At 33.2% G+C, this 14,327-nt stretch overlaps 1 protein-coding gene across 1 annotated transcript in view; it reads left to right on the top strand.

Annotated features, from left to right (window-relative positions):
• LOC111055998 (sodium/potassium-transporting ATPase subunit beta-2) overlaps positions 1–8,990 on the top strand; it is a 38,366-nt gene extending 29,376 nt beyond the window's left edge. The window contains exons 4-7 of the mRNA XM_039425413.1: positions 1,931–2,112; positions 3,333–3,443; positions 4,978–5,146; positions 7,550–8,990. Of these exons, the coding sequence (XP_039281347.1) occupies positions 1,931–2,112; positions 3,333–3,443; positions 4,978–5,146; positions 7,550–7,653 (566 nt within the window). The 3' untranslated portion in view covers positions 7,654–8,990. The remainder of the gene's footprint in view (positions 1–1,930; positions 2,113–3,332; positions 3,444–4,977; positions 5,147–7,549) is intronic.
• The last annotated feature ends 5,337 nt before the right edge of the window (positions 8,991–14,327 follow it).

Genomic DNA, 14,327 nt, shown 5'->3' with positions numbered 1-14,327 from the left:
TTTCGATTTGTATATCATCAAGCGATCAAAATGGAAAAGTTTTCTCAGAAAAACATTTTTTCCGATCATTACTTTTTTGAGATATTAGAGCCTAAAGTTTAAATTTTTGGAACAACATTTCAAATACGGTAAGAGATAACTCCATGATATTCTAAAGATAAATTCTTCATGGTATTGTTGATTGAATAATACAAAAATTTTCTGAAAATATCAATTTTTGAGAAAGCTATTAAATTTACTAAAAATGACCAAAAATAACTCATTATGTACCAGGTTGGGACACTCCCAAAAATTGTTTTTGCAATAAAAAAATCAATTGACAATCAATACAGTTGCCATAAAAGTGTAAGCAAATACAATCAATATAAAATTAAAAAATGAAGATTTTTTTATTTTTGTCCAAGCTATAGCTATTTGAATTTTGGTGTCCCAACATGGGCTAGTTTACCCTACTATGAAATATGATCCTCTACAAACTAACTTGTACTGAACTTGCCAACTGAACTAAAAATTGTAATGTAAATTGCACTATGTAAACTGCTCTGCTCGAAACCGCTCGGTTGACTGAAGACATATGTACGCTCTCATGCCTGTTCTAGTATATCGAACCGCCCGACAACCGAGCGGTTGGACTGGAGGCTACAACCGCCGCGATTCGACTTCTCAAACCGAGCGTTGCATGTGTACGGCACCATGTGTTTTCCTATACCTGGCAACCGCTCGGTTGGTCAACCGCGCGACAACCGAGCGTAAATCGCTGTCATGTGAACGGGCTCTAAATATGACAAAACTCGTTTATATACTTCTCGGTGTTCTGCACAAGTCACTATATTTTGCCGCTGTTGGCATTTCCCTGATGATTGCGTTAGAAACTTGAATGATATTCAACGAAAATGATTTGAAAAACATTGTTTTATTTTTCTCACATCCACATTTATTAGATCTGATGTGATTTTAGTGGATGTGTAAAAATATAACTGTGTATTACAACTATTATGGAGTATATACAACTATATACAACTATTTTATACAACTGTTATGGAAAAATCTGGTATGGCGCACTCACACAACTTTCCTTGCCGTTATGAAAATTTATCACCTGACGCTAGTGTTCCCACGCATCTCAAGTCTACTATTCAAAGATTTGAGCCAGCTGGTGACAGGGCAATAACGCTGGGGACACACGAGGTCGGCTATCTCTTCATAGTGAATCATTTAATAGAATCAACAGTTGCCAACAGTTTGCAATTGGATAATCACATTTTCTCGAATTTCGAGCTTATTTTTAATTTTAGGTGAAAATGTTACTGAACATTAATTGTAGAGATTATCATGCTTAATCTTTTCCACTCAAAACTTTTTGTTTAAATTGTATCTGAAGCCTGATAATTGAGAATCTAAAATCGAACTTTGCATAGATGGGGCGGAGCTCCTGAAATTTTTACAGATATGGGACTTGTGGCAGTTGATAGAGCTTATCGATGACTATTTCAGGTTCAACTTTAATCAAAATCGTTGGAGCCGTTTTTGAGAAAATCGCGAAAACCCCTGTTTTTGACAACATTTTTGCCATTTTAGCCGCCATCTTGAATCGCATTTGATTGAAATTGTTCGTGTCGGATCCTCATATTGTAAACCTTACGTTCCAAATTTCAAGTCATTCCGTTAATTGGAAGATGAGATATCGTGTACACAGACGCACGTACACTCATACACACACACACACACACCACACACACACACACACACACACACACACACACACACACACACACACCATTTATTTGGTCACATCCACATTGATTAGATTTGATGTGATTTTAGTGGATGTGGAAAAATAGAACTGTGTTTTTGCAATTATGGAGTAATGCCACTAAATCATAAATCAATTCCTATTGAACAAATTTGATGGAAAATGCTTTGTTTGCAGCTTACAGAAAGCCAGGTCTGAATCCGGGTAGAGGACAGAACATCTACAACTGTGACTACGACCATCCTCCCAGCCGAGGCAAGGTGTGCAATATTGACGTCAGACAGTGGGCCCCCTGCACCTCCGAAAACAATTACAACTACCATGTGCAGAATCCATGCATCTTCATTAAACTCAATAAGGTTTGTAGTACTTTCTGAATTAATCGTGCGGAAATTTTCCGGAGATTAATATTAAGTGCCGGATTCAAAAGCCAGTTGAATTTTAACCGTGATTAATTCCAAGAGAAGCCTTCTTTTAGAATAACTTTCTCACATTGGTTTCCGTAATCTTGATTAAAATTTAACTGGCTTTTGTGCAACAAGGCTCAATATTTTTTTTATTTGCCAGTAAAGTATATAGAGTTTTGTAGATTCAAGATTCTTTTAAGCCTGACATTTTACAGTGCATAACCTTGTCAGAAACAAAAGATATTCTCATTCACAGAATAATAAGCCTTTTTAATCTTTTCAGTTTTAAAAAATTTCTTCAACTTATTCATTGGCAACTCTAACAGCTAAGGAAAGAGTGCTCTAATACAAGATACAGAAACTTGCTGCACAACATATAACGATTAGAAACATTGATATGAAAATCTGAAAGTACTCATTCACAAAATAATAAGCCTTTTCAATCAATTCATTTTTTACATCTTTCTTTAACTTATTCATAGGCAGCTCTTCAACAGCTAAGGAAAGACTATTATAAATTCGAATTTGCTTAATGATGTTGTTATCCCTTGTTTTATAGAGTCCTATTTATGGGCTTGAAAGATCATTTCTGTTGGGTATTGTAATCATAATTGTTTATCTCAAATGAGAAAGATCCTGTATTATTTTTCAACTTTAACATTAAACTCTTACTGTACTTTTAGTGTTCATGCATTCATTTTGGTATAATTCAACAAGTCATATCTGTATTCGAATGCACCTATCTTTATTCGAATCTACTCTATGAATCATGCGCCTATTCCCGTTAGAAGGGTGACCACTTGAACCAAATCCTCTGAATATGATTCATGATTTAAAAAATCGCTTCCCGGTGGTTCGAAATCAACCTAAAACTGTAAAATCTCATAATTTTTTTTCAATTGAATGATTATTTAGATCTAACCTTTAAATGATTCCAGACTAGCCATCTAGCCAGACACCATCGTGTCTACTAGTAAGCATTTATATTTTTGCTGTTTTTGAATCATTTTCTCCAACGGTAACTAGCAATTACACTCAACAATCAATTTGTCCGATTTCAGCGTGAAAAGTATCGAAAATAGACGGTTTGAAAAATTAAAAAGAAAGATGAGCTTCCAATTTAAGTCTAATCTGACGTCTCATCCATACTCAAATGAAAACTTACTTTCCAGATTTTCGGTTGGGTACCTGAATACTACAATGATACTTCGAATCTGCCAGAAGATATGCCAGAATCTTTGAAGGAGACTATCTATGATAAAGCAAACACTAGCTTATCAGCTGTAAGTAAATCGTAGAGTATTTCTTGTAAAATCCGTAAGTTTATCCATGTGTAAGTAAGATTGATTGGAAATGTCCACCCAATTATTGATGCATTATTTAAACTCATACATCAGTTTTAATTTTTACAAATATGCAGGTTTCTCAAAATAATCTCTACAACATTGTCATTTTTAATCTAATAAGATGGCAGTTTGAAACGTTTACAACCTTACCTCAACCTTACCTTAACCCTCGTGAACAAGATCTGGTTTATCTCTTTGGCTATCTCTTTAGTGTATATTATTCTAATGAATATAATTATAAGGTAATTTACTTAACCTTAGTGTCCGGTTTCCCATTAAAAGGAACTTTGAACTATATACGGTGAGGTGGAACTACCCTTGGGTCTCACCACCATTGAAAGCCATACGCTAATAATAATAATTCTAATTGTTACTTACTAGACATTTCAGTAATTTTGGTCGCGTAGTATTTATGTTACGTTCTTTTAAGTCGACGACGGGTGTTGGCTATCGCGTCTGCTCACATCAGACCAAAACTTGTTCAATTCCAACTCTTCAACAGTTTTTTTAAGTGATTTTTCGGTTTTGAAATGCATCCAAATATCATCTGATATCGTAAATTGTTGCCAAAACTCAGATTATTTGCGCCTAAACTGCGCTGACAGAGTGGAATTGGACAAGTTTCTGTCTGATGTGAGCAGCAGTAGCCAACTGCCGACTCAAACGACTGTTACTTGACTATTATGCGTCCAAAATTGCTGAAATTTCAGTGAGTGAATATTAAAATATGACTAAAGAGTGCACTAGATCTTGTTCACGAGATTTGTCATATTCATATTTAGGTCGGAAATTTTTCAAACTGCTCTTGAATGGCTTATTTTTAATTGATAATTAAGAATTGTCACTTTGGGAGGTGGTATGCTATGAAACTCTACAATAAAATTTGAAATCTGATAGATATATATTGTATTTTTATCTTAAAGAATATTTCTTTTAAATTTCACTATCATTACCGCTTGTTTGGAATTCATATTCCATTACAATAAACTATCTTTTATAGATTCAATTCTTATGAGTCAAAGTAGTTACTCCCCATTCATAAGAGTTAAAAAAGTTTTGGGTTTATGCTGTTGATTCTCTCCCAATGTTTAATTTATTTGAGATTGTGATTGTGGAATATTATTTCTTATAATATGTGTAACCTTATCTAAATTTGGGAGAGGAACAGCACAAGGTTACCTTATTTTTTCTGTTTCTGTCATTTGTGATGATGTACTTGTTATATGAATCAATAAAGAATAAAAAAAGGAATATAATAAATAATAAATGAAAATAGTATTCGTGAAAAATACTATCACGATAAATCACAGTGATTCACACTTTAAATCCCCCTAAACAAAAACGTATAGTTTTGTAGGGTGATTTATCACAAATACCTACTATTCATATGAACTGTGATTTTTTGGAATTGAATTTATTTTGATTTGATCTTATCACTGTTCATCATCATTTTTGCTTGCTTTCTTTCCAGTTGAACACAATTTGGGTATCCTGTGAAGGAGAAAATCCAGCCGATGTGGAATTTATTGGAGAAATCGACTATCTGCCTCAGCAAGGATTCCCTGGCTACTTCTTCCCGTTTGAGAATTCCGAAGGATACCTCAGCCCTCTGGTTGCCATTCACTTCAAGTCACCAAGAAGTACGTAGCATCGTTGATTTTTCCTTTATATTGCCAGGTCTCTTTAAATTATTGTTTTTATTCAAACTTCATAAAAAGATATCAGATATTCATGAAACTGGCCTTTATAACCAAAATCTATGAATCGATCGATCTTGTCTAAAAATCTTATTTGCATAACCCAAAACTACAGATTACTGCATCAAGAGAAACAATAATTTTACCAGCCAAGCTCGAATCACAGACAATCAACCTCTTCTTAGTAGCTAATTCAAGTTGATTTTTAGATAATAAAGTTTCTATATGCTGTAACGTTCGACTTGAAATTGATTTACTTATCCAATACATGTCTTTGTCATCGTCAAATTTTAAGTATGTTACAATAAACATTTTTATATTTAATACTAAAGACACCTACTATATTATGGAAATAATCTTCTAGAGTGAGGTCCACGTTATAATGGCAGTGTTTGATTAGTAATGGTGTTGCTATCCTTGTCTTATCATTCAACAAAGCGGATAGCGCTATCTCTTTCTCGCTTCGCTCTGTTGCCAGATCGTCTTTTAACAATGTAAAATTAATAATTATCAAAATATTTCATTTTAATTATGAAAATTCATTATGAAAAATATAATTTCTTGCTTAATAAAATACAATTGATTATTTTAAACGAGAATTAACAGTTAATATTACTTCAATAAACCTGTATCAGCTACCGTCTGTAGAAAGCATTGACAAGACTGAGGATCGGCAGCTTTCTCCTATTTTTCTCCACTGCCATTATAACGTGGACTATAGGGAAAAAGTGGCGGCAGTCAAATACAAACATTATTGTTGGATTTCTCAATTGAAGAAAAACAAGATACTGACAGAAATAGAGCTGGTATCTGCAGCTTCAATATAGATTTAATAATACGATAAGCGTCTCGTTCTCTCTTACTAGTTTAATAATTAACTTCAGTTTGCATGTATTCAGCATCGAAGAACACGCAACTCGGGAACGCCTGAGTGATTCCCGTTTGCTCACACCCTGTATAGCTAATGATAGATGGCATTCAGTTGTACTATGGACAACTGTTACTATTTATTTATCTCATCTTTTATGAACAATCCCAAAGTGATATTCACTTGGATGTTCAGAATTCCTCAAATAGACCTACCATCAATAATTCCAATCCAATGCCGAAGATTTGAATCACATTATTAATGGATTGGTTTGTTAAAATGTATGAATTCAGGGCTACTTTCTTGTATTTATAACACTAGTAGTTCTGTGAAGAGTAGACCTCGCGCTCAGTAAGTTACATTGACCTGTTGTTATGTTTTCTCAAAAATTATAACATAATTTATCAATTAAAAATGTCTAGAAAAAATCCTAAATAAACATAGAGCTTTCTGTCCTATATCGTACCGTGACGTGTCGTCCCGGAGTGTGAGTGTGAGCGCTGTTATCAGGTCTGGCTGCAACTGTCTACAACGTTGATGGAAAGATACAATTTTCAAGATGTTCGATGTTTTTGAACGGGTAGTATTATAGTCAATTGTCTACTAACGTTAATGGAAAGATACATTTTAATTAAAGATGTTCGATGTTTTTGAACGGGTAGTATTATAGTCCACTAGACAGCTGATTTATGATGAATAATTCTATAGTCTGATTTTTACGGTAATATTGGCGTATGAAGGAGGCTCCTTTTTCCTTTTATATTATCCTTGAAATGCAAAATTTCTTTTATATTAACGTTGATGGTAAGATACAATTTTCAAGATGTTCGATGTTTTTGAACGGGTAGTATTATAGTCAACTGTCTACTAACGTTAATGGAAAGATACATTTTAATTAAAGATGTTCGATGTTTTTGAACGGGTAGTATTATAGTCCACTAGACAGCTGATTTATGATGAATAGTCTGATTTTTACGGTAATATTGGCGTATGAAGGAGGCTCCTTTTTCCTTTTATATTATCCTTGAAATGCAAAATTTCCAAAAACCTTGTATATACGTGGACGCGCAATTAAAAAAGGAACTTACCTGTCAAATTTCATGAAAATCAATTACCGCGTTTCGCCGTAAATGCGCAACATGTAAACATTTAAACATTAAGAGAAATGCCAAACCGTCGACTTGAATCTTAGACCTCACTTCGCTCGGTCAATAAAATTATAGTACCCTTTAAAATAATAACAAATAATAATAATAGTTATTTAAAATAACAAAACTATTATTATGCAATATTGTTTTTATAAACCTGACGATGGTGTGATCACCGAAACTAGTAGTTACGTTACAATTTGTATTCTTGTTTTATTATTTTATTAATTTTTAAGGGTACTATAATTTTATTTTATAAAGATTGGTTTGTATTAGTTTTCAATTGCTCTCTTTCTATTGTTTTTAACTGTGTTTCGTTTTATTTTTCAGCTGGTGTGTTGATCAATGTCGAGTGCAAAGCTTGGGCGAAAAACATCAAACATGACAGAAAAGAGAAGTTGGGAACAGTGCACTTTGAGCTGATGATCGATTAGATGTGGCTTTGTTCTGCTTCCTTGGAGTACCTGATGCGTTCTCGATCTGCATTTCGACTTGAGTTCGAAACAAAGAAAATAATGTGTCTTAATAGGGGTTAGGATCTAATTCGAATTCCTCAATTATCATATCACTCTATTATTTGCCAGCTTGGAAATGGTAGCTTTTTTAAATTCATACGATCAGGTATCAATTTGAAGTAACTCTTCTATAATAATTATTGCTCTAGTGTATTTGCATTTTTTAGTCACAATTGAAAATTCATTTCATAATTCAACATCTTATACATGGAGGAGACACAACTAATTATTCACATCATAGTCTTAAGAGCAATGAAAATCTATCTATAAATCTCATGATAAGCCATACAGATTTTACAAGCTAATTTCCTACTCATTACAAATCGATATTTTGATAATATCCATTTTACATGAATATTAAATTATATATTTGATACACTCAAATTTATGATGTATTTTATTAGAAATGATATGCCACTGCCATTTAACACACTCTTGTCAATTATAAGATATTTTCCGACCAGTGTACTCATATTAATCAAATCAAAATTTTGTAGTTATTGATGCTTTTGCTCATTCATAGATTTTAGCTCTAATCTGATTGGATTGAAACGTTATAACAATTACTACTAAGGATGTGATAACCTTCTTGTAAATTTATGTAAATTGTAAAATATCTACAATCTTTCTAAATTATATAGATGCTTTAATGAATTCATCTTCATGGAAGAAATAAATTAATAACTTGAATAAAAATGCTCATTATTTTTGTGTGAAGGGTTAAAAATACACAAAACTTTGAACACCGATCTAGTATGATAGATTTAAGGATACATTCATTTTCGAAACAAAGTCCATTGTATACTGTTTAGAATATCTAAGCTTCCACAAAGAATTCTCGCCTTACTAGTATTAACATAATTTTCTCACTATCCCATCATAGTATTATTAATTTATGTTGTCTTGATTCATACTTTTAAAGTTGGACAAGATTTATTAATTTAATGAAAATTAGTTTAATGATTTGCTTTTATTGTAATTGTTTTTGTGCTTGGGATTGAATGAAACATGTTTTATTAGATACTTGTAAGATTAGAAAATATTAATATCAAAATAAGATCTGTGTGAAAAAATTTTAAATAGTGACGACCTTTAGTTTTAGTTTTTATCTGAGTATATTTTATTTTTGTGATATAAATTGAGGGCACCAAGTTGAGGTTGTAACGGTGCTTCCTACCAGACGTTTTGTTTATTGTATGCATTATTATTGTAGATCAATAATGTTTTTTCTATAATTAAAAACGAGTGAGTTAGTACTTTATTGTTTTATTGATACATACCATAAATTTACAAACCTAATTTGAAAATTTTGTATTGAGTAATCTAGTCTTGAAGAGTTGGATGTTGTCCTCAATTTCATGAAGCGAATATAGTGTCTTATATATATTATATTGTCAATAATTATTCATTTAGGATATAAAATATGAGACTGAGCAAAATATATTATTCAGCGAGCATTAATCAAAGTTCAGTCAGGAATAGATAATTATTATTAAACGAAAATCCAAATTAAATGCTGTAAATCACCCCGAAGACTTCTACTACAAATATTGACAACAGGGTAAACAGCTAGATGGAAATTCGATGAGCGCTACTATTCAAAAATTATTTGTCAGTCCGGGAATCGAACCCAGTACCTCCTAACTGCCGGTCAGGAATGCTTATTCTTCACACCAAACAGACAATCTCTGGATAGCTGCGCTCATTTTATACGAAGCCATAGCGGTCAGCCAGTCTAAAGATGAAAATTACTGAGATATTGTAATTATTCAAATTCTAATGAATTAATAATTATTATTAAACGAAAATCCAAATTAAATGCTGTGATTATTAATTCATTAGCATTTGAATAATTGCAATATCTCACTAATTTCCATCTGTAGGAATAGATAGAGTTTTGACATACGGTTATACCCAATGTACCTAGAATACAAAGGTACATTATATACCAATGTATATAAGTACAGTCAACATATCCAGGGGCAAAAATATTAAAAGCCGGGGAGTTCTTTCCAATTTATTAAAATAGGTTATACCTATTGTGACAACACATTTCGTAAGCGGGCTGGCATAGCTCGAATTGACAGATAGTGAGCAGTGACTATCACTGTCGATAAGATAAGGTGCCAGCCAGCTATTATTTCAACTCAATCAGCTTTAATAAAATAAAGATTTTCTCTTTCAATTCTGTGTTATTATAAATGTGAATCTTTTTGTGAAATTATATTTTTAATTATTATTGTATCCTCTCTCGGAAAGGTGTTCTCCAAATTTCCCCTCTGGCTCCATGTTTCATTTTGTTTCGTGGAGATTCTTGTTATATCTGACTCAATTGAAGGTGCTTACCCCTCACCTCCATCACTTTGGAAAGGGTTCTTATCTTTTCGGCTATGTCATCCATCCCTCCCAGTGACTTTTAACGGAGCCAGGCTATTTCTCGTTCAACTCTTCTCTAGACTTCTCCGGACTCTCGTTATGTTGAGTGTGTGGACGAAAATTTATTCGGTACCGCAGTGAAAAAATAGAATAAACGCGAAATTAGTTCGAGCGTGCTGATAAACAGAATGACGAATCCTGATCCTGATGCTCTACCGACAGAAACATATCCAGGGGCAAAAATCTTAAAAGGGGAGTTCTTTCCAATTTATTAAAATACAAGTTACAAAGTACCCTTAGGTCGAGTCAGGTTCCACACTATGTTCATCAACAACTATCTTATGTTGTTGGGTGTTTGGTAGCCTATAATCACAGCAACCTGTAATAATTGCTTTATTTTAGATTACTATGGTATAATCTAACATAAACTCTCATTACTCTTGTAAGATTTATATTTTCTAGCATATGGTGTAGCGTACCTTGTATCAGAGATTAATTGCTTTAATGTTATTCAACTGAACAAATAGAACGTGTGTTATAAATCCATTATTTCCCACCAATAATTGAGAATTTGAATTAAAAATAATTTTGAAATGGAAAAACTTACTTTTCAGCTGTGACAACGTTTCGAATGTTGGTCATCTTCACACATCCAATAAGTTATCGACAAGAAGATCATCAACAACTGGTCGGAAAGTCGCCTCTGCTAAAAAAGTTGGTGTTTTCACTTCAAAAGTGTTTTTTACTTTCCTTGCCCTATTACCATAGGCAAGGAGAGTATTGCTTTCCGAAAAAAATTAAGGTACCCCAATTTCTATATGTTTCAAGGTCCCCTGAGTCCAAAAAAGTGGTTTTTGGGTATTGGTCTGTATGTATGTGTGTGTGTGTGTGTGTATGAGTGTATGTGCGTCTATGTACACGATATCTCATCTCCCAATTAACGGAATGACTTGAAATTTGGAACGTAAGGTCCTTACAATATAAGGATCCGACACGAACAATTTCGATCAAATGCAATTCAAGATGGCGGCTAAAATGTTGTCAAAAACAGGGTTTTTGCGATTTTCTCGAAAATGGCTCCAACGATTTTGATTAAAGCTATACCTGAAATGGTCATCGATAAGCTCTATCAACTGCCACAAGTCCCATATCTGTAAAAATTCCAGGAGCTCCGCCCCATCTATGCAAAGTTTGATTTTAGATTCTCCATTATAAGGCTTCAGATACAATTTAAACAAAAAAAATCGAGTGGAATAGATTGAGCATGAGAATCTCTAAAATTAATGTTCAGTACCGTAACATTTTCACCTAAAATTAAAAATAAGCTCGAAATTCGAGAAAATGTGATTATCCAATTGCAAACTGTTGGCAACTGTTGATTCTATTAAATGATTCACTATGAAGAGATAGCAGACCTCGTGTGTCTCCAGCGTTATTGCACAGTCACCAGCTGGCTCAAATCTTTGAATAGTAGACTTGAGATGCGCGTGAACACTAGCGTCAGGTGATCAATTTTAAACCTGAGTATCAAACATTTAAAGCTCTATACATTAAAAAAAATCATTGTTTTCCTCTCAATAAATCTTTCTTGAATTAATAACTTGTTCGAATAACTTACGGTCTGAACAAGGTAGAATGTGTAAGAAAATTAGTGTATCAGATAATCTTCAATCAATTTAGTTCTTTATATCTATATATATCTATATATATAAAAGCGAAATGGTACTCACTGACTGACTGTCTGACTCACTTCCTCGCAGAACTATAAATCTACCGGACCAAAGACGTTCAAATTTGGTAGGTATGTTCAGTTGGCCCTTTAGAGGCGCACTAAGAAATCTTTTGGCGATATTTTAACTCTAAGGGTGGGTTTTAAGTTCTTTTAGCATGAATATTCTTCTTATTTCAATATCTTAAAATTATAATTGAAATGTCCATACCATATGTTAATATAGAACTATAATCTAGAGAGAGTACCTTTTCGAAACAGTTATTCTGGTAACTAAATTAAACATTTTGTCAGGTTGGCATTAAGTTGAGTCGACTTTGTTAGGTTGGCACCAAGTTGAAGATTGAAATGCATTTATCCAGGACCTTCTAATTACCAATTTATCCAATTAGCCAAAATTAGCGTTTTCTCAGCTTTTCTGCGTTTCCTCACCTTTTTCAATAATTGATGGAAATATTATATTAAAACAAAATTCAGTACACAGGTTTAGCTGAGGTGGATGAATTTTGTTCGCCAAAGATACGCCGATATAGTAACAGGTGTTTTTCGAGATCAAATTGACATAATACGTTCAAATTCGGTACAGAGGTTCCGCTGAGGTCTACATGCAGGCGAGCGAAGCGAGCCCACTGATCTCATTTTTGGACGATCCAGTCGGGGGTCCAGGGGGCGGAGCCCCCTGGCTAGACGGATATGGCGAGCGAAGCGAGCCTGACGCCTAGTTCCCTATATTTTTAACTAAACAGTGGAAATCTTCATTGTATTTCACCAATTTATAAATATTTCATGGTAATTTAATTTGTTCATAATTATACGAGTAGTCAAGAGGAATCGTCTCAATTTTCTAAATTCATGTATTTTTACTAGTTTCATTTTGCCAATCTTGACGCCCTCATAAAAACCACTCTAAGCTCACACGACCCTCACTTGGCTTGTAAGTATTGAAATACTATCACCATAAAGTATAAAATTCTTTGTTCAAACAAAGTATGTGTGGGTAATTTCAACCCTGGCATCAGGTATTATTCATTCCATAAAAGTTTATTCAGAAGAGAATTTACAAAATTAGAAAATTTAATGACTCGAAATATGATAATAATATCAAAATAATAATAATCCACATACTTTGAAACCAAATTTTGTGAAAGTTGAAATTTTTGAACTTTAAAAATACCACTGTATTTTAAAAGTGTACCGTTTATTATAGAACTAATCTCGATTCTCTGTTTGCCCTGTAGAATGTTTCACTTTATCCCAAGACAATCCAAAGTTTTAATTTTAGATACGGTAGTTAGCCTCATTTTTTGTTTAGGGTAAACAAGCATTTTCGAAGCTCTTATTCCCATAAAAAACACTTATCCAAAATAATCATTTTAGATAGTTAGCCTAATTTTCTGCTTAGAGTATCTTCTAAGGTTTTATTATTTGGTTTTTTGGGTAGGGTATAGTTTTCAAAATAAAAAAACTTATAATTCAAAGTAATAATTTTAGACAGTTAGCCTAATTTTCTGCTTAGAGTATCTTCGAAGGTACTAATATCGAGTCTCTGTTTGCCCTGTAGAATGTTTCACTTTATCCCAAGACTCTCCAAAGTTTTAATTAGAGATGGTTTGCATCATTTTCTGTTTAGAGTAAACAAGCATTTTCGAAGCTCTTATTCCCATAAAAAACACTTATTATCCAAAATAATCATTTTAGATAGTTAGCCTAATTTTCTGCTTAGAGTATCTTCTAAGGTTTTATTATTTGGTTTTTTGGGTAGGGTATAGTTTTCAAAACAAATTTTCAAGATAGCCTAACCCAATCTAATGGTGACAAGTCTCCTTAGAGAAGCATACTCTACTCATTAATTAGGAGGCATTTTACGCAGTGAACAAATGGATAGGCCTATTATTTCTGAATTTAAAATTCACCAAAGCGATTAAAACATCCTGATTTAATCATCTATTGAATTCTAGGAATTGTTCAATCGTTTTGGTGAATTTTAAATTCAGTAATAATACACCTATTAATTTGTTCGCTGCGTAAGATGCCTCCTGAGAATAGGCCTATATTATTTCTGAATTCAAAATTCACCAAAGCGGGTAAAATTCGGATTTAATCATCTATTGAATTTTAGGAGTTTTTCAATCGCTTTGGTGAATTTTAAATTCAGTAATAATACACCTATTAATTTGTTCGCTGCGTAAGATGCCTCCTGAGAATAGGCCTATTATTTCTGAATTCAAAATTCACCAAAGCAGGTAAAATTCGGATTTAATAATCTATTGAATTTTAGGAATTTTTCAATCGCTTTGGTGAATTTTAAATTTAGAAATAATAGGCCTAATTTGTTCGAAAGATGCCTCCTGGATTAATGAGTAGGGAATGCTTCTCTAGTAGGGACTTGTGACCACTAGATTGTCGTCTATGTGATGTGATGTAGTTTAATTTGATGCGATGAGTCGGATTCCGCAGTTTTCCGCTACCACCTACGCTACGCTGACTG

The sequence above is a fragment of the Nilaparvata lugens genome, chromosome 3 (assembly GCF_014356525.2).
Source record: "Nilaparvata lugens isolate BPH chromosome 3, ASM1435652v1, whole genome shotgun sequence".
NCBI lineage: Eukaryota > Metazoa > Arthropoda > Insecta > Hemiptera > Delphacidae > Nilaparvata > Nilaparvata lugens.
Note: the sequence above shows the minus strand (reverse complement) of the source record. Positions and strands in the feature narration are given on the sequence as shown.